Source organism: Lepus europaeus, unplaced genomic scaffold (assembly GCF_033115175.1).
Source record: "Lepus europaeus isolate LE1 unplaced genomic scaffold, mLepTim1.pri SCAFFOLD_441, whole genome shotgun sequence".
NCBI classification, from domain to species: Eukaryota; Metazoa; Chordata; class Mammalia; order Lagomorpha; family Leporidae; genus Lepus; species Lepus europaeus.
The window spans coordinates 50022-77000 of NW_026909318.1; the positions used below are offsets into that span (position 1 = coordinate 50022).

At 39.7% G+C, this 26979-nt stretch overlaps 1 protein-coding gene across 4 annotated transcripts in view; it reads left to right on the plus strand.

Annotated features, from left to right (window-relative positions):
* LOC133755408 (zinc finger protein 345-like) overlaps positions 1-25224 on the plus strand; it is a 56319-nt gene extending 31095 nt beyond the window's left edge. For all 4 annotated transcript variants that reach the window (XM_062185516.1, XM_062185519.1, XM_062185518.1 and 1 more), the window contains 3 exons: positions 17089-17215; positions 17461-17553; positions 19628-25224. In XM_062185516.1, the coding sequence (XP_062041500.1) occupies positions 17092-17215; positions 17461-17553; positions 19628-21852 (2442 nt within the window). In that variant the 5' untranslated portion in view covers positions 17089-17091 and the 3' untranslated portion in view covers positions 21853-25224. The remainder of the gene's footprint in view (positions 1-17088; positions 17216-17460; positions 17554-19627) is intronic.
* Positions 25225-26979: the final 1755 nt, after the last annotated feature.

Genomic DNA, 26979 nt, shown 5'->3' on the forward strand with positions numbered 1-26979 from the left:
ACTGGAGTTTTTTTTTTTTTTTTTTTTTAAGATTTATTTATTGGCCGGCGCCACATCTCAATAGGCTAATCCTCCACCTGTGGTGCCAACACACCTGGTTCTAGTCCCGGTCGGGGTGCCAAATTCTGTCCCGGTTGCCCCTCTCCAGGCCAGCTCTCTGCTGTGGCCTGGGCATGCAGTGGAGGATGTCCCAAGTGCTTGGGCCTTGCACCCACATGGGAAAGCAGGAGAAGCACCTGGCTCCTGGTTTCACATCAGTGCAGTGTGCTGGCTGCAGCATGCTGGCCACGGCAGCCATTGGAAGGTGAACCAATGGCAAAGGAAGACCTTTCTCTCTGTCTCTCTCTCACTGTCCACTCTGCCTGTCAAAAAAAAAAAAAAGATTTATTTATTCATTTGAAACTCAGAGTTACACAGAGAGAGGCAGGCAGAGAGAGAGAGAGAGAGAGAGAGAGAGAGATCTTCCATCCAATGGTTCACTCCCCAATTGGCAGCAGCAGCTGGAGCTGTGCTGATCTGAAGCCAGTAGCCAGGAGCTTCTTCTGCATTGAAGCTGTTTGTTAAAATAATTATTTGTTTATTTGAAAGGCAGAGTTACAGAGTGGCATAAGCAGAGATAGATGGCCTAAGCTGTTCTGATACAAAACCAGGAGCCAGGAGCTTTGTCCAGGTCTCCTAGGTGGGTGCAGGAGATGAGGGATTTGGGCCATCTTCTACTGTTTTCCCAGGCCACAGCAGAAAGCTGGATGCAAAGTGGAGCAGCCAGGATCCCAACTGGCACCCATATGGGATGCTGACACTGCAGGAAGTAGCTTAACCCACTATGCAACAGTGCTGCCCACTAACTGGAGCTCTTTTAATCTGAGTTTGCATAAAGTGGAGAATTACAGCATCATAAATACAGATAAGTAAGAGTTTTTCTCTGCCTAGTACTTTACAGTTACCCAGTGATCCACTGAGACTCTTATATTCCACACTGTGTAATTAAGAAGGGCAGTTATTTGTCTTATTTTGGGTTCTGTGTTTAAACCCGTGACATTTTGACATGGGAGGAAATTAGTTCTACATTTTCATAGAGACTGGTCTGTGGAAGCATCTATAGAAGTTATAACTGTGAGAGTGGTAAGAAAGAAGAGGGGAAGAAATAAGTGCCCCTTGCCCCCCACAGATATGTCCACATAGTGGAGTAGAAGATGTGCCCTGGAAAACTATGGCTGACTTTCCGTGACAAACTGTGTTTGAGTGCTTCACATGTTCTGATAGAAAGGTATTGCCACCAGGTTACTACTATATTTATTTATTTAGTTAGTTTTTAAAGATTATTTATTTGGAAATCAGAGTTACACAGACAGAGAAGGAGAGGCAGAGAGAGGAAGAAAGAGAGGTCTTCCATTGGGTTCATTCCCTCAATGGCTTCATCATTGTGAACCTTGCTCAGTTCCTGGCCTATACCTTTCCTTTAACCTAGTACTTTGCCATGTAGTAGCCCATGCAAACTGCAGACTGCATAAATGAATGAATACTTTGATGGTTGTGATTTCTTAGAGGAATATCATAAGGGACAGAAGGAATAAAAACAAAAAAAAGTATCCTCAGTTTATAGAAGGTATACTATTTTTGCAAGCGACAGAGAGAGGAAGAAGAAGGAAAGTGGTGAGACTGGAAAGTTGTGGCAAATATAGTAGGCACTGGTCAAATTTAACAGGCCCATTAGAAAACATTAAGGTTTCCTTACTTCCATGTAGACTCTGCCCTCTAGAGGTGAACAGGGTCCTCTAAAGCCACTTGTTGCACAAATGAAAACCCAAGCATTGTGTTCTCCCACATATGGAGTCTGCTATTGGTTTTGATTTACGTTTCCCTAATGGTGAGTGATATTGGGCATGCTCATATATGTCTTGACCATTTAGATTTCTTCTTCTGAGAAACATCTATTCTGATCATTGCCCATTTCTTTTTTTTTTTTTTTTTTCTCTGACAGGCAGCGTGGACAGTGAGAGAGAGAGACAAAGGTCTTCCTTGTGCCGTTGGTTCACCCTCCAATGGCCGCCGCGGCCGGTGCACTGTGGCTGGTGCACCACGCTGTTCCAAAGGCAGGAGCCAGGTGTTTCTCCTGGTCTCCCATGGGGTGCAGGGCCCAAGCACTTGGGCAATCCTCCACTGCACTCCTGGGCCATAGCAGAGAGCTGGCCTGGAAGAGGGGCAGCCGGGGCAGAATCTGGTGCCCCAACTGGGACTAGAACCCAGTGTGCCGGCACCGCAAGGCAGAGGATTAGCTTGTTGAGCCACAGCACTGGCCTTGCCCATTTCTTAACTGTACATTTTGCTTCTTGTTTAGAGTTTTTCCAGTTCTATATATGTATGTTCTGGCTATCAATCTTTTGTCATATGTAGAGTTTTCAATGTTTTCTGCCATTCTGTTTGTTAATCTTCACTCTGATGATTACTTTGTTGTGAAGGTGTATCTTAATTTGATACACTCAAATTCATATGTTTAATTTTTGTTACTTGTGCTTTTGGAATCTTACCCAAAACTGTTCTCTAGCTAATGTTTCATAGTTTCCTCTATCTTTACTTAGTTTTTGGTTTTGTATTTAGATTTTTAATTCATCTTGAGTTGCTTTTACATAGTGTATGAGGTGTTGGGGTATATTTTCAGGCTTCTACATATGGATAATCACTTTCCTCTAGACCATTTGCTAAAAGGAATCTTCTTTCTCCTGTTTGTTTTAGTTTCTTTGTTAAATATGAGTTGCCTGTAGAAAAGTCAGTTTATTTCAGCTGCCTATTCTTTTCCATTGAACTATGTGTCTGTTTTTCCAACAGTGCTAACTCTGCCTCTATTTTTTTAGTTTTTTTTGAAAGGCCAGACACTTCTTCCAAGTCTTTCATGTGGGTGCTAGCACCCAGGAACATGGGCCATCTTCCACCGATTTCCCAGGTGCATTAGTAGGCAGCTGGATTGGAAGTAGAGTAGCTGGTCTCATAGCAGCAACATATGGGATGCAAGGTCAAGGCTCTAACCCATTGCACCACAGCACCAGGCCCTTCCTTATTTATTTCTGCAGTGATCTTTCATTATTCACTTTTTCTACTGCCCTGCAACTTGATTCATTCTTGTTTTTCTCTGGGTACTGGAGGATGGTAGTAAGTTGCTTCTGGGATATCTTTTTTGTGTTTGTAGATAGTTGGTCATCTATAGTAATAGTTTTAATTTTTATATTTCTCTGCCAATCATGAGAACCTTCTAGATGACTGCATGAAATGTTGGCAGAAATGAGGATGTATTAATTTGCTAAGAAAATACCACAGAGAATATGATTTAAATCACGGGATTTTACTTCTCAGAGTTGTGGAGCTTGAAAATATAAGATCAAGGTCCTAAAAGGCTCAATTTGACCTGCTTAAAAGCACTTTCTTCAGGTAGAGTCATGTTGGTGGTTAGCACTTCAGTGTTTGAGCTTTAGGGAGGCACATTTCAGTCCATAACATCAAAAGGGGCCCTGTGGTCTGCTTCAATGACAGTCATTTCTAGGGAGGACAGAAAGTTTGAAATCAGTGTTAGGATTTCTCACAGTATTACTGTCAGTGCTATCTCCATACAACGTGCATTCATGTACACACAAACAAAAATACCTGTACATATAAATGCATTCTACAGTGGAAATGTCTGTTGGTTGTGTACAGGTAACATCAATATAATAATCCATAAGATGGCCTGTAAGCAGACATTAAAAAGAGGATTAGAAAGAATGACAACAAAATCTGCAGTTACCTATATTTATGTATATATGTATGATATTCAATATTTATAGTTGCTAAAAGATGAATGCTGATGTGTGAGAAATAAAAGCTAAACCTTACCTTACAATATTGCAGCCTATTCTACATGAAAGGTGTCTTCCTAAAACCAATCACTGGGCCCACTCTGTGGCATAGTAGGTTAAGCTTCCACCTGCAGTACCAGCATCCCATATGGGCACTAGTTTGAGTCCCTGCTTCTGCACTTCCAATCCAGCTCTTTGCTAATGGCCTAGGAAAGCAGTGGAATATGATATCAATGCTTGGGCCCCTGCACTCATGTGGGAGACCTGGAGGAAGCTGCTGATTCCTGGCTTCTGGCACCGGCTTCAGATTGGCCCAGCTCCAGCCCTTCTGGCCATTTGGGGGTGAACCAGTGGATAGAAGACCTCTCTTTCACTTCCTCTCTATATCTGTAACTCTGCCTCACAATAAATAAATACATTTTTAAAAACCTTTCACATTTTACATTTCTTAATTTTTAAAGATTTATTTATTTGAAAGTCAGAGTTACAAAGAGGGAGGAGAGCCAGAGAGAGAGGTCTTCCATCTTATGTTTACTCCCTAATTGGTTGCAACTGCTGGAGCTGTGCTGTTCTGAAGCCAGGAGCCAGGAGCTAGTTCTGGATCTCCCAAATGTGTGCAGGGGCACAAGGACTTGGGCCGTCTTCTACTACTTTCCTAGGCCATAGCAGAGAGCAGGATCAGAAGTGGAGTAGCTGGGTATTTAATTGGCCCCCGTATGGGATACTGGCACTTCAGGCCATGGTGTTAAACTGCTCCATCACGCATCAGTCCAATATTTTAAATTTCTGATACTCTAAAGTAGCACAGGACTACATTACATATAAGAAAGATGCATTCAAATATTATAAATCTAGTGCATTTTAGCAGACATTTTAACAAATACTTCTGCTTTTCTCAGCATTATGTATTAAATTAATGACATAATGAGTCATTGTCAGGTTTTTAGCTCTTTGACAGCCACTTATAATACTTAACAGCTTTTTCAAATTTATTGCTAGTGTATTTTTTTCAACACATGCACTGGATTTTACCAGTTTAGTGAACATGGCATTGCCTATTCTAGGATTTGCATTTTATGCATTTTCATGGCTCACATAATCAACATCTGCAAAGCCTCTAAAAGACATAAATAATAACATGAATCAGGTTTTTTAAAAAAAAGATTTATTTATTTGAAAGTCAGAGTTGCACAAATAGAGGAGAGGTACAGAGAGACAGAGACAGAGAGGTCTTCCATCTGCTGATTGTGGCCCAGCTGGCCACAATGGCTGGTCTGCGTCGATCCAAAGCCAGGACCCAGGAGCTTCTTCTGGGTCTCCCACGTGTGTGCTGGGCCCCAAGGACTTGAGACATCTTCTACTGCTTTTGCAGGCAATTGCAGAGAGCTAGTTCAGAAATGGAGCAGCCGGGACTTGAACAGGCACCCATATGGGTTGCCAGCACTGTAGTAAGCAGCTTTACCTGCTATGCCACAGCACCAGCCCCACATTGCATCTTTTTAAGATGATATGGATTTAAGTTCATGAGAAATTATTAGCATAGTGGGAACTGATAGATATGGATGATTCAGGATGGGCTTGTTAGGGATGGTAATGTTAATTTTCTTATAAAATAAAAATAAAATATGATCAGACATAAATGAAGACTAAATTTTATTAGTGGTGATCCAGAAAACACTGATCTCAGGTCTTTTTCTTCTAGTGTTAAGTTTATGTTTTAAAACTCATATTAAGTGAACAAATTTCATGTAATTTATATATACAGATTTAAGAGCAAACTGATACATCCTACGCTATCTTCCCTTTGTCTCATACTTCCAACTCCCTCCTTCTTGTTTTATTTTCTTTCAACTTTTACAACTCCATGCTTTGATTTTATTTTAGAATCACAAGCTTTAACCCTCTACAAAATAAAGAATTCAAGTAGTAGCAGAAATATCGATGAGTATATTTTCTATACTCTATCAAAGAGTACAGAAAAGCGCTGTGAACAATAATCAAATCTCAAAATGTCAATTTAACTCATGCTACATTTTGTTGTCTATATATTAATTACCATCAATCAGAGAAAACATACGGTATTTGTCTTGTGGGGACTGGCTTTTTTCACAAAGCATAATTGTTTCCAGTTGCATCCATTTAGTTACAAAAGATAGGATTTCATTCTCAATTATGGCTGAATAGTATTTTAGACTGTATATATAGCTCATATTATTTTTCCAGTCACCAGTTGATGGACATCTGGGTTGATTCCATGTTAACTATTGTGAATTGAGCTGTTATAAACATGAGGGTACAGATAACTCATGCATATGCATATTCTATTTCATTTCATTTGGATAAATTCCCAGGAGTGGAATGGCAGGATCATATGGTATATCTGTTTTCAGATTTCTGAGGAACTTTTATACTGCCTTCCATAATGGCTGTACTAGCTTCATTCCCACCAACAGTGGGTTAGAGTACCTTTTTCTCTACCTCTCCACCAGCCTTTATTTTTTGTTGACTTTTTCAAAAGAATTCTTTATTTGAAAGGTGGAGTTACAGAGAGGGAGAGGCAGAGGCATAGAGACATAGATATTTTTTCTGCTAGTTTATTCTCCATATGAACAACAGGTGGTGCTGGTCCAATCTGAAGCCAGAGTTAGAAGCATCTCCCTGGTCACCCAAGTGGGTGCAGGGGCCCAGGTACTTGGGCCATCTTCTGCTGCCTTCCCAAGCACATTAGCAGGGAGCTGGATCAGAAGTGGAGCAGCCTGAACTCAAAATCGCAATCATGTGGGGTTCTAGCACTGCAGGCAGCAGCTTAACCTGCTACACAAAACCTCCATCTCCTGACTTTTGGTTTCTGTATGAGAGCCATTCTAACTGGGTGAGGCAAAAGGTCATTGTGGCTTTTATTTGCAGTTCTCTGATGGCTATTGTTCCTAAGCATGTTTTCATGTGTCTGCTTGCTAATTGCAATCCATCCTTGGAAAAATGCCGATTTATATCCTTTGCCCATTTCTTGACTGGATTGTTTGTTTTTTGTTGTTGAGTTTTTTGAGCTCTTTCTAGTTCTGGATATTTTACTTTTTCAGTTGCCTAGTTTGCAAATATTTTCTTCCATTCTGTCAGGTGCTTCATCTTGTTGAATGTTTACTTTGTAGTTCAGAAGGTTCTTAGCTTGATGTAATCCCATTTGAGTATTTATACCTTCATTGATTGTGCTTCTTGGAGCCTTTTCTAAGAAGGCTTTGCTGATGCCAGTATCTTGCAGAGTTTCTCTGATGTTTCCCTCTAGGAATTTGATGGTATCACATCATAGATTTAGATCATTGATCAATTTACACTGTATTTTTGTATAAGTTGTAAGGTAGAGATCTTGTTTCATTTTTCTGCATGAGAAGGTCAAATTTTTCCAGCACCATTTTTGAAGACTGTTCTTTGTCCAGGGATTTATTTTAGATCATTTGTCACAAATTAGCTGGTTGTAGATTTGTGGATTAATTTTTTGGGGATTCTACTCCACTTCATTCATCCACATGACTTTTTGGTGCCAGTACCAGGCTGTTTTGATTATAACTGTCTTGTAATAGGTCTTGAATTTTGGTATTGTGAGGCTTCCAACTTTGTTTTTGTTGTTTAAGATTCCTTTAACTATTTGGGGTCTCTTGCATTTCCATGCAAATTTTAACATTATTTTCTCTAGATCTCAGAAGGATGTTGTTGGTATTTTGATTGGGATCATATTGAATCTGTGATTGCTTTTGGGGGGCTAGTGCTGTGGTATACTAGATTGAGCCTCTGCCACCCACACTGGCATATCACATGGGCATCAGTTTGTATCCTGGCTGCTGCTCTAATGATCCAGCTCTCTGCGAATGGGCAGGGAAGTCAGTGGAAAATGGTTCAAGTACTTTGGCCCCTGCGCTCATGTGGGAAACCCTGGAGAAACTCCTGGCTCCTTGCTTCAGATCAGCCCAGCTCCAGGCATTGTGGTCATTTGGACTCAATTACGTATTTCTTTTATGAGGATTTTTGCATCTATATTCATCACAGATATGTTTCTTTCTTTTTTAAAATTTTTTAACTCTACTTACAGGTAGAGTTACAGAAAGTGAAAAAGAAACAGGGAGAAAGATCCTCTCTTCACTGCCTCACTCACCAAATGGCCGCAATGGCCGGATCTGTTCTGACCTGAAGTCAGGAGCCAGATGCCTCTTCCTGGTCTCTCATGCAGGTGTAGGGGCCCAGGCACTTGGGCCATCCTCCACTGCCCTCTCAGGCCAGAGCAGAGAGCTGGACTGGAAGAGGAGCAACTGGGACCAGAACCAGCACCCACATGGGATGCCAGATCTGCAGGTGGAGGATCAACCCAGTGTGCCATGGCACCGGCCCTCATCAGGGATATTTTTCTATAGTTTTCTTTTTCCACTGTGTCTTTTTCTAGTTTAAGAATCAAGGTGATGCAGGCTTAATAGAAGGAGTTTGAGAGGATTGTCTCTCTTTCAATTGTTTTGAATAGTTTGAGAAGAAATGGAATCAGTTCTTCTTTAAAAATCTGGAAGAATTCAATAATGAGGCTGTCTGATCCTGGACTTTTCTTTGTTGGGAGGGTCTTTATTACTCATCCAATTTCTGTCTTGGTTTTTGATTTATTTAGCTTTTCTATGTGTCTTTATGACTAAATTTTGGTATATTGTGTATGTCCAGGAATCTGTTCATTTTTTTCCTCCAGGTTTTCCAATTTATTAGCCATCACAACAGATGCCCACATCCTATATTGCAGTGCTAATCTGAGTTTTGGGTATTCCACTTCCAAATCTGTTTCATGTTAATATCCCCAGGAAGCAATGGATGATGGCTCAAATTCTTTGATTCCTGTCATCTAATTTGGAGAACTGTAACCTAAATGGGGACTTGAGAACCTGGTCTTGCATAGTTGTTGTAGCCATGTAGAAAGTGAACCAGCAGATGGGAGATCTCCATGTTTCTCTTTCCCTCTTTCTTTGTCTCTGGGTCTCTGCCTTTTTTATCATATTAAAATATTTAATTATTTATTTGAAAGAGTTACAGAGAGAGGGAGAGACAGAAATCTTCCATCACCTGATTCATTTTTGAGATGACTTCAATAGCCAGAGTGTGGCCAGGTTGAAGCCAGGAGCTTCTCCTCCAATGTGTGTGGCAGCAGCCCGGCACTTAGCCCATCTTCCACTGTTTTTTCAGTCCATTGGCAGGGAGCTGGATCAGAATTGAAATAGCTGATACTTGAACTGGTGCACATACAGGATTGCCAGTGTAACATATAGCAGCTTTGTCCACTGCACTACACCACCAGCTCCTCTTTCTGCCTTTTGAATAAATAAATCTTTTGAAAAAGAACTTCGGGTAGTAAAAGTCATCATGACTGAGCAATGGCAAATTGATTGAAGTGATCTACTTTTTTAAAGATTTATTTATATATTTGAAAGGCAGCACTACAAAGAGAGTGGGAGAGATTGATCTTGCTCCTCACATGGCTGCAATGACTGTGGCTAGGCCAGACTGATGTCAGGAGCCAGGGGCTTCTTTCAGTCTCTTACACGGGTACAGGAGCCCCAATATTTGAGTCATCCTGTGCTGCTTTTCCAGACACATTAGCAGGGAACTGGATCAGTTTGGAGCATTAATGTCTATGATACTCTCCTTGCAGTTAAAGAATTTGGAATCCATTTTGATTATGGGTGGGCCAAGTACAACAGCTTCCAATTGTCCAAGGTTTGGACTAGATGGGTTCTGAGAAATTTTGTTAAAATAGTTATTAATCATAATTCTCAGTTTAAGCTTTTCTTACCAAATTTTCATGTTTGCTGATGTTAACATCTATGGAAAAATTGGGTCTCTGGATTGCAACCAATGAAAGCATCCAGACTAACAGTAAATAAAGTCAATAGTCAGCAGAATGGTGTCCAGCTGAACTTAAATAGCTTTTCTTGTTTGGTAGAGGGGTAACCTCCTGCATTATACTGACATACTGACATAGAGAGTAGATATTGGAGCCTGTCCCTTGTGCCAAATGGAGAATGCCACGTTTTGGTTCATTATATATATATATATATATATACACACACACATAGACATATATACATATACACATATATATATATACACACACATAGACATATATACATATACACACATATATATATATATATATATATATACACACACACACATACATACACACAGATTTTATTTATTTATTTGACAGGTGTAGTTACAGATAGTGAGAGAAAGAGACAGAGAGAAAGGTCTTCCATATGCTCGTTTACTCCCCTAATGACTGCAATGGCTAGAGTTGGGCCAATCCAAGCTAGGAGCTTCCAGGTCTCCCACATTTTTGCAGGGACCGAAGCACTTGGACCATCTTCTACTGCTTTCCCAGGCTATTGCAGAGAGCTGCATGGGAAGAGGAGAAATGGGGACTAGAACTGGTGCACATATTGGGTGCTGGCACTGCAGGTAAAGGATTACACCACTGCACCACAGTGCTGGCCACAGTCTATCATTAATTAAGGACACCTCAGTAACCATGCTCAGGTTTTACTGTCCTATATTCATGGCCAAAGTCCTAGCAGACAACATAGTTTGGAGAATCGTAAGCACAAGTTGTGTAGGAGACTTCATTTCTCATACAGCACAGTTAATAACAAGGTTCCAAGAGGCGAAATTACTTGCATCATAGTCTTTGACAACTAATGGACATCACAGGTGATCTAGAGAATTTAGGTTTGTGAGCCCCTAGAGTGAAAAAGTCACTGAGAACACAAGGACAGTGCCTAGAGTTTATTTTGATGGATTTTAGCCCCTTTCATTGGAGGGAGGCCCAAAGAAGCTGGACTGATTTGTATACCTCAGAAGTGTCTTTTCAAGGTGAAGGCAAACTGAGACTGAGGGGCTTTTGGAAAAACTTTGAACAAAACACATTTGCCATACTTGGTTAAGACACAGCATTTATCTATTGAGATGCATCAGATGTGTTAACATTAGCTATAAGGTACAGTGGACATGGTGGATGGCATATAGCAATATGATTTTAGTAATCTATCATGAGGTGCTATTTTTTTACTGGATTTAGCAGGTATAATTGGGCTACCTAATGGGGTATAGCTTGAATAATCACCTTTCTGTTAAATAAATCTGAGGTAGTAAATGTTAGTATATGAAGACATTGAGTTTTCTTTTATTGGTCCTTCTTGGTTATTTTAATCTGGGATCTGCAAATTCTCATTTTCTCTAGCCAAGTTGTAACTTAAAAACTTTATTTTATTACACATCATGTTGGACTAACTTTGCCACTTCTGGGATTTTTTTTAGTACATCTGACAACTGGAAATTTAGACAATAGTATAGTACCAAGTAAAGTACTTATTTTTCTTCTGATACATATTTTGAAATTCTTCTAAAATTCCTATTGAGTACTCTTGTTAAATTTAGTTGCACCCCTGGTTAAGACTTATTGGAGCCACTCTACTGATTACATCTATGAAACTTTGTTAATAAATACATATAGAACCTGGGAAAGTTGATTTATATCTTATGCTGTAGAGACATAAGACAGAACATCTTTTTTATCTTTTTCAATTATATAATTTAAAAATGAATTTTAGATTTTCAATAGGATCAAATTGTGTACTTTTCAGAAATGTATACATGCAGACAACTATAATTTATGCATTTTACATTTTCCTTCTTTAGATTTTTAAAAAGCTTTACTGAGATTGCTGCTGTGATATAGCAGGTCAAGCCCAGCTCTGGCCATTGCGGCCAGTTGGGAGTGAACCAGTGGGTGGAAGGCATCTCTGTCACTGCTTCTCCCTATCTATAACTCTTATTCTCAGATAAATAAAGAAATCCTGTAAATATTTAAAAATAAAAAATAAGGAAGACTGACCTCCCTCGAGTTGCAGAATAAAGTCACTGAAAGGTAATTACCAGCTCAGAGATGATACAGGAATTTGAACAGCACAATTCAGACATTATATCTAGTAAAAATTGACCAATAGCTGTGGGCCAAAAGTCAGTGCCCAATGACACTACCACTCAAATCATAATTTCATGTCCATTCTCACTTATACAGGAAAAGGAGTAAAAGCAGGAAGTCCATGGCATCCCTGTATCTGTCTCTGGGCCTAATTTGTGGGAGAAACCACAAATTAAGTTCAGATCTCAAAAAAATAAAGTTTTGTTAAATACTTAACTAAATGGAGTGATTCATAGATGAATTTCAGGAACTTTTGGGTAAAGAATTACCAGGTAGTGCAATTTCAATTATTCATGAACATTTTAGAAGGCACTCACCCCAATTTCCAGCCATTTTAATACACTGAATAGATTCAAATAATTTTCCTCACTGCAAAATATGATGCATTGATGGGTGAAAAAAATGTTTTAGTAGGTAAGATCAAGCATCATTTTAAAAGATTAAAAATGGGTTGTTGAGGAACATTAGTTTCTTCGAATATTTTAAGTTAAAAAAATTCTTGGAGTCTTTTCCTGAGTATCTGTAAGAAGTATATATTTAGGGGGCTGGTGCTTTGGTGCAGCAGGTAAAAGCCCTGGCCTGCAGTGCTGGCATCCCATATCGGCCCTGATTCCAATCCCAGCTGCTCCACTTCTGAACCAGCTCTCTGGTATGGCCTGGGAAAGCAGTGGAAGATGGCTCATGTCCATGGGCCCCTGCAGCTGCACAGGAGACCAAGTAGAAGTTTCCATTCCTGGCTTTGGATAGCTCAGCTCTGGTTGTTGCAGCCATTTGGGGGGTGAATTAGCAGGTGGGAGACCTCCCTCTCTTGCTCTACCTCTCTGTGTATCTCTGTCTTTCAAATAGATAAAATAAGTCATAAAAAATATGTGAGGTTTTTAGAACCATATTTTAATTATGAGATTTAAAAATAACAATAAATTTAATGACAATTGCCAAGAATTCTTTCCATATTTGAATTTCTCCACTTATACTATGTTTCTTTCAGATGTAAATATGTCAAACCAAGAATTACTGAGGAATTGGATAATTATGTGGGTATCTCATGTGGTTAGGAAAGTTCTGATATATCTCCTCTGTGTCCCAGGAGGCTGATTTTCCAGCTGATATATGGATCATCTTCATTTCTTCCTAATGCAGGCATGCATTGGTATCTGGGAATCTAGCGTCATCTGCCCATGATGTCAGCAGGTCAGGACCATGGGAAATCTCCTCTGGCCTCCTTCTCAGCATGTGCCATTCCAACCACTCCCACCATCTTCACAGAATTCCTGACCCCTGGGGCTTTCCTCATATGCTCAAGAGCTGTGTGGTTGGTTTCTGTGTCTGTGGGTGTTAGTGTGAGGGTGAAAGGAACCTTGGAGAGCAGGACAGGTGTCTGTCTCTTGGTGGCATAGGTGACAGCCATAGATCTGAGGTGTTAAGTCAGGTATTCAGGTGTACCCTGTAGATCTTGGCTGGTCGAGGAAGAGACACCAGTGGCACAGCCTCAGTTCTGGAGCTGGAGAAAGGGTGAATTTTTATTAACATATTTTAGAAAGTTGAAATTTTAAGGAATTTTTTGTCAGAAAATGCTGCACTGAAAGAAGACTGGAGAAAAGGTGAATAAGGTTGAGATTTTAAGGATTTTTTTAGTCAGAAATTGGTGCACTGAAAGAAGACCAATGCGTCTCCAGGTGTACAGAGTACAGTTCTAAAAATTCTGTAGAAAGTCTGTCTCATCCAAGACGGCAATGAGATGGAGCTGGGGGTTCAGGCCATTTGGGATGAAATGTGTGTGGGTGAATGTCTATTGCACCTCTGTCACTATTTACCTGTCTGTAAGATTAGTGCTACTAGTGAAATGTCCCTGCATTCCCTGAGAAATCCTCGTGAGGTGTGTGCAGGCTGACTTACACTATGTGGCAATTGCAATTTTGGGGTTTCATGGTATATCATCTTCTAGTAAAATTTCTGTTTTCCTGCATTGTGTAGCCTGCCTTGCACTACTCTTTCAAGGTTACAGAACTTTATACAAGACCTAGTTTGCAAAAATGTGGAAGTTTGGATACTCTGTGACAATCCCGTTTGCAGAGAGAGAGATGTCTTCCATTTGCTGATTTACTCTCCAACTGGCCACAATGGCCAGAGCTGCACCAATCCAAAGCCAGGATCCAAGAGCTTCTTCCAGGTCTCCCAAGCAGGTGCAGAGGCCAAAGGACTTGGGCCAACTTTTACTGTTTACACAGGCCATAGCAGAGAACTGGAACTGAAGTAGAACAGCTGGGATTTGAACTTGCACCCATATGGGATACAGGCAGCTGCTTTACCTTTTAAGCCACAGTGCCAGTCCCCAAAATAACTTTCATTAGTGTAAATGTTACTGAACATAGTTTATTTGAACAATAACTAAGTTTTATTGTTTTTTGTTGTTACATTGTCATTTAATAAAATTTTGGCAATGCTTTCATTAAAGCAATGATAACTTCTGGTTAATCTCTGCCACTTAATAGAGGTGGGGGCACTTGCCTATATATTTCCATGTTTAAACGTTTATTCCTCCATGGTGAAGTTGACATTTTCTCTATTTATATATTCAAGATTCTTTATTCATTTTACCATTCCTTTTTCTACAGTGTAATGTAGAAGGGAAGACGAGAAATTTTCTTTTAAATCCTTGCATTCACGTTTTCTTCCAGGTATGATTCAGGGCACCTCCTGATATTTCAAAAAGCAAAGAAAATTAATACATCACCTGCAAATTGTGTACTTTTTAAAACATATTTATTTTATACATTTGAAAGACAGAGTCACAGAGAGTGATAGAGAAAGAGAGCAAGAGAGAGACAGAGAGAATCTTTTATCTGCTGGTTCATTCCCCAAAAGGCCACAATGGTCAGAGCTGAGACAATCTAAACCCAAGAGGCAGGAGATTCTTCTGTGTTTCCCACATAGTTGCAGGGGTCCATGCACTTGAGTCATCCTCCAGTACTTTCCAAGTCATATTAGCAGGAGCTGTATCTGAGGTAGAGAAGCTGGGACTCAAACTGGCACTCACATGGGATGCTGGCTCTGCGGGCTGGGGCTTTAACCCACTGGGCGATCACACTGGCCCCTGTAAGTGGTTTTTTTATTCCCCAACTTGCTGTCAGTTTTCTTTTTAGATTAATAATAATTTATTAATGGAAATGGATAAAGGAAGATGAATTTTATTCTCAGGGAATATATAAAAACAAGATGAATGGTGAATATGTCATGGCTATGAAGCATTGCAGTTATCCAAGATAAGGCAGTTTTGTCGCTCACCTTTCTGTTGCCATAGCAAAATATATATTTGTTATATGATTTCAGCTGAAGCTTCAAGGACAATATTCTAAATTTTGGGGTCATGATGTCCAATAGAGTCTTTAGTGTTATACAGATGATGTAGTGGGCAGTGTTTTAGTGCCACCCTGGAAGTAAACACTTAACATTCTGCAAGGGAAAGAGTTACCTAGGGCTAAAACACAAATCAGTTGCATTTATTTTTAATTGTTAGAGCAATGCATTCCTTAATAGTTTGAGGAGATGAACTTGATCCTGAGCTAGGACGATGTCGGGAAAATAATCTACTGCAGGTTCTTTTATGTTTTAAGATTTTTTAAAAAGATTTATTTATTTATTTATTTATTTGAAAATCAGAGTTACACAGAGAGAGGAGAGGCAGAGAGAAAGAGGGAGAAGAGAGATCTTTCATTCAACAGTTAACTCTCCAATTGGTTGCAATGGCTGGGCTGCACTGATCTAAAGCCAGGAGCCAGGAGCTTCTTCTGGGTCTCCCACATGGGTTCAAGGGCCCAAGGATTTGGGCCTTCTTCTACTGCTTTCCCAGGTCATAGCAGAGAGCTGGATCAGAAGTAGAGCAGCTGGGTCTCAAAACGGTGCTCATATGGGATGCCGGTTTTTTAAGCCAGGGCATTAACCTACTGTGCCACAGTGCCAGCCCCAAGATTTATTTATTAACTTATTTGAAAGGCAGAGTAATAGAGATAGGGAGATTTGGGTAGTGAGAAAGAGATATCTTCCATCTACTGGTTCATTCAACAAATGGACACAATGGTTGGCCAGGCCAAAGCCAGGAGTCTGGAACTCTATCTGGGTCTCCCATAACCATGGAAGTGGCCCAAATACTCAGGCCATCTTTCACTGCTCTTTAAGGTACTTTAGCAGGGAACTCAATTGGAAGTGGAGCACCAAGGACTCAAATTGTTTGTTCACATGGGATGCCTGAATTGCAGGTGGAGACTTACCTGCTGCACCACAATGCTGGTGCCTACTGCAGGTTCTCAAACAAATCTCTCTGTATTCCCCTCAGTCACAAATGCAGATTATACTGCAGAATTTCTCAGGTTCTGTTCTTGGGTAAATAACTCCACTGCTTTTACTTTAATTTGTTATAATGTTATTTCAGTTCTTTAAATGTTTATGAGTAGAATAATTATAGAAAAAGCCAAAGCTGCTTTCTATTCTTTCTTGAATCTCCTCCCTTATTTTCAAATATTTATGAGCTTGGTAGAGAAAGAAGTTGATGGTGTGAGAGAAAGCTAGAGAGCTCCCATGTACTTCTTCACTGCCTAAATAATCATATCAAGCAGGGGTGGGGCACAACTGAAGCCAAGAGTCAGGAATGGAATCTAGGCCTCCTTCTTGGTTGGCATCACCATTGCTTCCCCTGTTCTGCATTAGCCGGGAGCTGGAAACCAGAGCTGGCACTGAAATCCAACTTTGGAAATTTGATGTAGAGAGAATATCTGAGCTGGCATCATAAACACTAAGTTAAAGTCCTACTGTCTCTTTTAAAATATTTTTTTCTCTGCCATAATTGCATTAACTGTGTATAGTATTTTCCTGGAAATTCTTCACTGTTCAATCCCTTCATAACTTCCCTGATAGTTTCTTGTCTTTTTCCCTGAATACTTCTACATTCTTCTGAACATTGCTCATTCCAGAGTGACTTTTGTCCCCCTTTCAGCATACTGTGCAAATACCCTTGACATAGTCTGGCCTTTGTGAACAGAAATTCCTGTTTCCCTCCAGCTTGGGCATTTTTCACAGCCTTTATACCATAGGTTTGATCCCCTGCTGAATGCTTCTGTGAGGCTGTCCAAATGCTCAACCAATCTAAAATGAAATGGCATTCTTGCTTCTTCTTCCTCCATACCCATGTAGAAGATATACAACTGCCATTGATTGTTATGTGACAGAGTTGACATGTTGACCAGGAGTGTTTTATCACAGGTGATGATAGCATTTGAAGACCTGGCTGTGTTCTTTACTTGGGAGGAATGGCAGAACATGAACCAAGCTCAGAAAATCCTGTACAGGGATGTGATGCTGGAGACCTACAGCAACCTCTTCTCCCTGGGTAAGTGTCACACTTCACATGCCCAATGGTAACATTTTCTCGCTATTTGACAAAGAAGTGAGCACTATTCATAAAGTTTAATGAGGGACAGGTATAGAATTTGAGTCCATGAAGAATCTGAATATCTACCACCTGGGAAGGAATTCAAATTGGAACATTTGTTGCATAGCTCCTGGACCAAGCTGTACTTCTTTAATTAACCCAAGATAGTGATTTCACAAAGTCTACATTGTTTCCATTAATAGGGTACTGCATGACCAAACCTGACTTGATCTTCAAGTTGGAGCAAGGAGCAGAGCCCTGGATGGGGGAAGAATGCCTACATCAGAGCCTTCCAGGTCAGTCTGCACATAACAAGCAGGGAGGCTAAAGTAGAAGCAGTGCAGCAGATGTTGAGTGGTGTTCTTTCCATGAGTTTTTCCCAAATCTTACTCCTGAAGACAGCTGGTCTTGTGATTCAGACACAGACATTCTACAGTATCTATGGAGATCAGTATCTCTGGTAAAGGCAAAGAAAATGAAGTTTTATGTGAAAATCAACAACTGATGAAAAACCTCCAGAAACTCAAATTATCACAGAGGAGTGTTTATTGAAAGAAACAAGAGGAGGTAACCAGGGCTGACGTCTACACAATGAGTTAGAAATCAATTTTCAATAATTGAGCAGACTCTGGATTGCAGAAACAAATTATTTAAACTGGTGGGAATGTATAGCCAAGGTGGTATATTGGGACTTTCTGTAACTGTTGTAGTTCAAAGAAGCTGAGGATGTCAGGTTTCCTTAGAAATATGGGGAAACTGTAAGAGTGCAGATAAAACAGAGAATTTCATTAGAAAAATTTCACAAATGCTGTTTCCCTGGGAAGACAGAACATGAGACAACCACATATTCAAATCTTGTCCCATGAATGTGATCCTTCTTAGAGTATAGACACATTTCACTCTTTACCTTCAAGGAAATGATCTAGTAAAACGTCCCCATATTTATGGTTGAAATATCACAGAAGTACAAAACCCACAATTTTTCTAAAATTTAAAAAGGGGCTCGCGCTGTGGCTCACTTGGATAATCCTCCCCCTGCAGTGCCGGCATCCCATATGGGCCTTGGGTTCTAGTCCCAGTTGCACCTCTTCCAGTCCAGCTCCCTGCTGTGGCCCAGGAGGGCAGTGGAGGATGGCCCAAATGCTTGGGCCCCTGCACCTACAAAGGAGATAAGGAGGAAGCAACTGGCTCCTGGCTTTGGATTGGCATAGTTCCAACTGTATTTGCCATTTGAGGGGTGAGCCAATGGAAGGAAGATCTTTGTCTCTGTCTCTGTCTAACTCTGACAAATAAATAAATAAATAAAAATACATTAAAAAATGGACAGGGAAAAATTGGTTTCTAGATTACAGATGAATATATTTATTAAATATTAGTCCATTCTGTGAAGTCTTATTCATTTTTGTGAAAGTAGAAAGTGAGAGAGAAACAGTGAGAAATATATTTTCTATTAACTCTCTCCCCAAATACTAGCAACAGTTATGACTAATCTGAAGCCAGAAGCCTGGAATTTCACCTACTCATCTCTATCACAGGGTCCCAAGCACATAAACCATTATCTGCTGCTTTCCAGTATCTATTATCCCAGAACTGTATTGGAAGCAGAGTAGCCTCGGCTTAAACTGGGACTGTTTTGAGATACAGGCATCTCAAGCAGTGACTTAAGACATCTTACCACAAAAACCATTCAGTCATACTTGAAAAAATTCTGGTAGTAAACAGGATCATGGATGAACATTGGAAAATCTATGGATACAATTTAATATATTAATGTATTATGGAGAAAACCTGTATATTCATAAATATGTATCTTCTAATCATTTTGTTAAAATTTTATGATGGAACGAGCATACGAGCCTGAGCCATTCTCCTTCATTGCGCAAAGGATATAAACTTTGGAATGTATTCCTTGCCCTTGAAACTCAGTTGGGTCTCACAGCCTATTGTCTTCATACCCCACCCTGCATTATTTTCCAGGTTCCCAAGGCCCCCCACCCAGTTCCTGGAATTCCCCTCCACTGCTGCCCACTACCCCCATGCCCAGCCTTAGCCCTCCTTAAAAAGGTCTAGCCCCTGGGAGTTGGGGCCTTCTGCCACCTGCTCCATCTTGTACACACAGCCAGTTAGTCACCCACCGCTGTGGATTAATTTTCTCTGAATAAATTCTGTCTGGCTGTAAATTGATACACTGTCTCCTCTATTCTACAACTCTTTTCCTAACATTTTGGTGCCCTGTGTGAGCAGGCACCAATGCAGAACTTTTCCTAACATCTTATCCCTCTTAAATACAAGTAACTTCATTCCTTTTACATGAGTATGCTAGGAGAAACAATTATATTTGATTCAGTGACATTTTTTTTCTCACTTCAGTTGCCATGAAACTGGATGAACTGATTAAGACCAACCAGAAAAGTCTGGAGAAAAATCTGAATCAGGATGTTATGAAAAATAATAAGACATTAACTCCCAAGGGAGTTGAATTCAGAAAAACACTTAATTTAAGTATAAGCCATATTCCAAAACTGAGTATCAAAAAGAGAAACTATTCAGGAATAAAACCTGAAGAATGCAGTGTATGTCACAATGTGTATCCCCATTGTGGGCCTGATCAGCTACAAGCTGGAGAGAAATTTGATGCTACTACGGTACCTGGGAACACTCTCCAGTTCTGTGAGCCTCTTAATCAACAGCACAAAATTCAGACCATGGAGCAGGCACTTGAACAAATTGGACAAGGGAAAGTCTTCAAAAGGAAGAATATATTCTATGAATCTGAGAAGCTTTTTATGGTAGAAACCTGTAATAAGCCAACTGCCACTATTGGCAAGACAACTGAAATACTACAAGATTTCCATAAAAAGTCTAACCTCAGTATACATCAACAAAGTCCCAAAAGAGAGAACGTTTATAAGTATATTGGGCCGGTGGAACCTGTCATTTACCAACCACATTTTAGAATGAATCATAGACCAAATATAGAGAAGGAATCCTATGCATGTAAAACTTGTGGGAAGTCATTCAGTAATAAATTCTGCCATCCCCTCCATCACAGCACTCATATAGTGGAAAACCCTCATGTGTGTAATGATTGTGGAGAAACCACTCACCAGAAGTCAGGTGTCATTAGACATCAGAGAATTCACACAGGGTTGAAATCTTATAAATGTAATGACTTTGGGAAGTTCTTTGGCCAGAAGAAACACCTCATAAATCATCAGAGATTTCACACAGGGGAGAAGCCTTATGAATGCAATGACTGTGGAAAAGCCTTTGGCCGGAAGTCACACCTCAGAAATCATCAGATAATTCACACAGGGGATAAGCCTTATGAATGCAGTGACTGTGGAAAAGCCTTTGGCCAGAAGCCACACCTTATAAATCATCAGAGAATTCACACAGGGGATAAGCCTTATGAATGCAATGACTGTGGAAAAGCCTTTGGCCAGGAGTCACACCTCATAAATCATCAGAGAATTCACACAGGGGATAAGCCTTATGAATGCAATGACTGTGGAAAAGCCTTTGGCCAGAAGTCAAACCTCAGAAAGCATCAGAGAATTCATACAGGTGATAGGCCTTATGAATGCAGTGACTGCCAAAAAGCTTTTGGCCAGAAGTCAAACCTCAGAAATCATCAGAGAATTCACACAGGGGAGAAACCTTATGAATGCAATGACTGTGGAAAAACCTTTGGCCAGAAGTCAAACCTCAGAAAGCATCAGAGAATTCACACAGGGGATAAGCCTTATGAATGTGGTGACTGCGGAAAAACCTTTGGCCACAAGTCACACCTCGTAAATCATCAGAGAATTCACACAGGGGAGAAACCTTATGAATGCAATGACTGTGGAAATGCCTTTAGCCACAAATCAACACTCACAAATCATCAGAGAAGTCACACAGGGGAGAAACCTTATGAATGCAATGACTATGGAAAAACCTTTGGCCAGAATTCAAACTTCAGAAAGCATCAGAGAATTCACACAGGGGATAAGTGTTATGAATGCAATGGCTGTGGGAAAACCTTTGCCCAGAAGCCACACCTCATAAATCATCAGAGAATTCACACAGGGGATAAGCTTTCTGAATGCAATGACTGTGGAAAAGCCTTTGCCCAGAAATCAACACTCACAAATCAGCAGAGAAGTCACACAGGGGAGAAACCTTATGAATGCAGTGACTGTGGAAAAACCTTTGGCCAGAAGACAAACCTCATAAATCATCAGAGAATTCACACAGGGGATAAGCCTTATGAATGCAGTGACTGCGGAAAAGCCTTTGGCCAGAAGTCACACCTCATAAATCATCAGAGAATTCACACAGGGGAGAAACCTTATGAATGCAATGACTGTGGAAATGCCTTTAGCCAGAAATCAACACTCACAAAGCATCAGAGAATTCACACAGGGGAGAAGCCTTATGAATGCAATGACTGTGGAAAAACCTTTGGCCAGAAGTCAAACCTCATAAATCATCAGAGAAGTCACAGAGGGGATAAGCCTTATGAATGCAATGACTGTGGAAAAGCCTTTGGCCAGAAATCATACCTCAGAAAGCATCAGAGAATTCACACCATGGAGAAAGCTTATAAATGAAATGACTGTGGAAAAGCCTTTGGTCCCATCCTTGCATACCGAGGATAAATCCCACTTGGTCTGGGTGGATGATCTTTCTGAAGCATTGTTAGATTAAGTTGGCCAGAATTTTGTTGCGGATCTTTGCATGTATGTTCATCAGGGAAATTGGTCTATAATTACTTTCTCTGTTGTAGTTTTTTCAGGTTTAGGAATGAAGGTGATGCTGGCTTCATAGAAAGAATTTGGGAGAATCACCTCTCTCTCAATTGTTTTGAATAACTTGAGAAGAATTGAAGTTAGTTCTTTAAATGTCTGTCAGAATTCAACAGTGAAGCCATCCAATCCTGAGATTTTCTTTGTGGCAAGGGTCTTTATTACTGATATCATTTCCGTCTGGTTGTGGGTGTGTTTAGTTTTCCTATATCTGTGTTGCTCAATTTATGTAGGTTTTATGGATGTCAGGATGGTGGAAAGCCTTTTTGCTGTAATTCATAACTCATAAGATATCAGAGAATTCACACAGGGAATTTTCTATATGACCTTTTTGTACAAGTTATATCTCATGAAATATTAGAGAATTCACCAAGGGGAGAAATGCATGAATGTAATAAATGTGAATAAGCCTTTGTGGTGCAAATCAGACCTCATCAAACATAAAATAATTCTCATGGGGAGAAATTTTATGAATGTAATGACTCAGAGCCTTTTACCATAATTCAGCCCTCACTGTACATCATCAAATTCATATAGGGAAAAACCCCTTTGAAAGTAAAATCCCTTTAATTAGAAGCCATACCTCATAAGACAACAGGGAATTCACATGGGAGAGAAACATTATGGGTGTAATGAGTGTTGGAAAGCTCTGCCCAAATCTCTCCTTATATCAGAATGTACAACATATATATCTAATGAATGAAATACATGTGAGAAAGCCATTTCACATAAGTAATGCCTCATAATCCATCATGGAGCTTGAACAAGGGAGAGACCTTAACAATATAATGAAGGTGGAAGAGCTTTTCCCCAAAATTCATGTACGTATTGTGATAAAACCTTTTGCTGGAAATCACATCCTATCTAACAGACTCATGTAATGGAGAAAGCTTATAAATATTATTAGTGTGAAAAGATTGTCAGAAGTCAATGGTACATCAGAGAATTGACACAGGTGGTTTCTTAGGAGTATAATGATTGTGTAAAAACATTTTCTTTATTTCAGGCTTGTATAGATATAGAATTCACAAAAGGTGATATTCTTTGCATGCTGTGAATTTGATAAAACTGTTAGCCAGAAATTAGACATCAACAGACTTCAGAGGATTCATAAGGAACAAAATTCCATGCAATGACTTTGGAAAAAGTATTTCTGCTGTAAATCAGTCTTTAATTCCCATGAACAGACTCACAAATGAGAAAACATGCATGCATAGAAAAGTTTTGTACAATAAATTATCTCTAGATGGTAAACTAATAATTCACACAAAAGAAAAATCATGAGTGTAATGGAATTGGGAAACCCTTTGCTGTAAGGCAGATTTCCAGGAAGCTTAGCAAGATTACACAAAAGTCTCTGAAAATGTAAGATTTCTGAAAGAATTGTTAGCATCACAAAGTGGAGGATAGCTCAAGTGCATGTGTTTTTGTGACCTGGCATCCAAATTGGTATCTCTTTTTCTTTGATGAATCCCTTGTTTATTTATTGAACAGATTTAGAGACAAAGTGTTCCTATCCATTGGTTTACTATTACATGCCCACAATTGCCATGGTAAGGTCTATGGCAAAATCTGAGTGCTGAGGGCTGTGAATCTGATTCATCACGGATAATGCTGAAGACATTGGTTCCTGGTTTTTACACCGCTATGCATGGAAATGTTTTTCTAATTTCTTTTTCAAAGAGTTCATTGTTAATATAAAGAAATGCTCCTGATTTTTAAAATTTTATTTAAATAATTTGTGATCAGTGTGTACTAGTCAGACATTATTACAGGGTGTAGTGCAGTATTTGTACACATTTACACAGTAGAAACTGATCAAGCTAAGCAACTACAGTTCTATCAATTTGTTTAAAGATTTATTTATTTGAAAGACAGAGTTACAGAGAGAAATAGCAGCAGAGAGAGGGAGAGGTCTTCCTCTGCTGGTTCACTCCCCAGATGGCTGCAATGGCTGGAGCTGTGCCAATTTGATGCCAGGAAACAGGAGCTTCTTCCAGATCTCCCACTTGGGTTCAGGGACCCAAGGACTTGGGCCATCTTCTACTGCTTTCCCAGGCCATAGCAGAGAGTTGGATTGGAAGAGGAGCAGCCTGGACTAGAACTGGTGCCCACGTGGGATGCTGGTGCTTCAGGCCAGGCTGTTAGCCCACTGTGCCACAATGCTGGCCCCCAAGCAACTACAGTTTAATTCTTCTCCATGATTTGAGACTACCAGCTCCTCTCTTCCAGTTCTTTACACAGAACCTAATATGGTTGAATGTAGTCATCTCATTATATTATGGAACACCAGAAGTTCCTTCTGCCTCTTTGTATTTTGTTACCTATTATCCAATCCCCTTCTATCCCTAGCTGCTTCCCTTCTCAGCCTCTAATAATCACAGTTCTGTGTTCAGATCCATTATTTTCTTTCACTTCCACATGTGACAAGGACTATGTGACATTTATGTTCCTGTTTCTGGCTTATTTCAATTAATTTAATAATATTTTGTTCTTTTTTGTATCTAAATGATGTTCCCCTGTCCATTTTTTTCATTGATGGACAGCTATATTGGTTTCAAATCATGGCTGCAGTGAACTGTGTTATGGGAAAATTGCTGTATCTTTGATATGCTCTTCTCATTTCCTTCTAATAAAATTTCCTTCTTATATATAGCCAAGAGCAAGATAACTGTCAAACAGTACGTCAATTTTTATCTTTATTTTAAATTTTTGTTATTTATTTGAAAGAGTTACAGACAAAGGTAGAGACACAGAGAGGTCCTCCATTAGCTGGTTCACTCTACAGATGACTACAAAGGCTGGAGCTGTGCCATTCTGAAGCCTGGAAAAAGGAGCTTCCTCTGGGTCTCCCACGTGGGTGGATGGGCCCAAGGACTTGGGCCATCTTCTTCTGCTATCCCAGGACATAGCAGAGAGCTGGATTGGAAGAAGAGCAGCTGGAACTAGAACTGGCACCCAAATGGGATGCTGGCCCTTCAGGCCAGGGTTTTAACCCACTGCACCACAGTGCTGGCCCAAATTTTTATCTTTTTTAAGGAGTGACCATACTGTTCTCCATAACAACTGTACTAATTTGTATTTTCACCCACCATATATGAAGGTTTTCTTTTCCCATATGCTCTCTAGCATTTGTTATTTTTTATCATTTTGGCATAAAGATGATATAATATTGTTTATGTTTTTGTGTATTTTGAAATCAGTTATTTTGTTTATTAAATATTTGTTTATTTGAAAGGTGGATTTAGAGAGAGAGAGGGATAGACAGAGATAGCTTTCATCTGCTGGCTCACACCCCAGAGAGTTTCAGTAGTTGAGCCTGGGGCATGCTGAAGTCAAGAGCTTCATCCAAGTCTCCCACGTGAGTGGTAGGGACCCAAGTCCTTCGTCCATCTTCTGCTGGTTTCCCAGGTGCTTTAGCAGTGAGCTAAATTGGAAGTGGAGAATCCTAAACTCAAAGTGAAACTCACATGATATGCTGGCCTCACAGATTGCAGCTTACCCCACTTAGCCACAATGTCAGCCTCTCTATCAATTTAATTCCTCAAAAATAGGTCAGTAATGTTGGCATCTATCTCATTTTGTTTTCTCTCTGTTATTATTCAACTTATTGATGTCTTATTTTTGTTCCCATTATTCCTCTCAATTGCTCTACCCATGGTCAGTAGCAGCTGCTGTGTTGCTTAAACGCAGTGTATGCTTTAGATTCCTCATTTACTGAGTGCATGTCATTCTCATAGCACTTCCCTGAAGTTCTACTATGTCCCAAATCCTCTTCTAGGCACAGAATTCAGACCACTTTTCTGTTAGGCCTAGATCTTGCCTTTAACATACTACTTGGAATTTAGTAGCTCATGAAATCTGCAGACTGCATAAATGAATGAATATTTTGAGGGCTGTGATTTTGTGGGAGAACTTCATAAGAGACCGAAGGAATAAAATAAATCAAAAGTATCCATAGTATATAGAATGTATACTATTTAACAAGTCACAGAGAAGAGGAAGAAGAAGGAAAGTAGTGAGACTAGAAAGTTTGTGGCAAGACTAACAGGCACTGGTTGAGAACTTAATAAGCCCGTTAGGAAAGCAGTAAGGTTTCTCTATCTCCCTGTAGACTCTGCTCTCCAGAGGTGAACAGGGTCCTCTAAACCCACTTGCTGCACACACAAAAACCTGAGCGTTGTATTCTCCCACAGATGTTGGAGACTGATATTGTGTTCTGATTTATATTTACATAATGGCCAGTGACATTGGGCATAGTCACATGTTTTGACCATTTACATTTCTTCTGAGAAATGTCTATTCAGATCCTTGCCTGTTTCTTCACTGTAGTTTTTGGAGTTTTTCCAATATATATATATATATATATATATATATATAAGTTCTGGAAATCTGTAAACATTCAGAGTTTAAATTTTTCCTGCCATTCTGTTCACTGTATCTACACTCTGATGTTTACTTTGTTTTGAAGAAGTATCTTAGTTTGATATACTCAAATGTCTGTTTTTATTTTTGTTACTATTGCTATTGGAATCTTACCCAAAACTATTGTCTGTTGACAATATTTAGAGTTTCCCTATGTTTACTTAGGTTTTGGTCTTATGATTAGATTTTTAGTTCACTGTGCGTTCACTTTCACATAGTGTGGAGTCACATAGTTGGAGTCTATTTTCAGGCTTCTACATATGGATAATCAGGTTCCTCTGCACCACTTGTGAGAGATTCTTCTTTCTCCAGTTCATTTTAGTTCCTTTGTTAAATATGAGTTGCCAGTAGAAATTTGGGTTATTTCTGTGCTACCTATTCTTTTCCATTGAACTATGTGTCTGTTATTATGTCAGTGCTAACACTTCTTTTTGTTTTTTACAGTTTATTTATTTATTTGAAAGTCAGAGTTACAGAGAGGTAGAGGCACAGAGAGAGAGGTCTTCC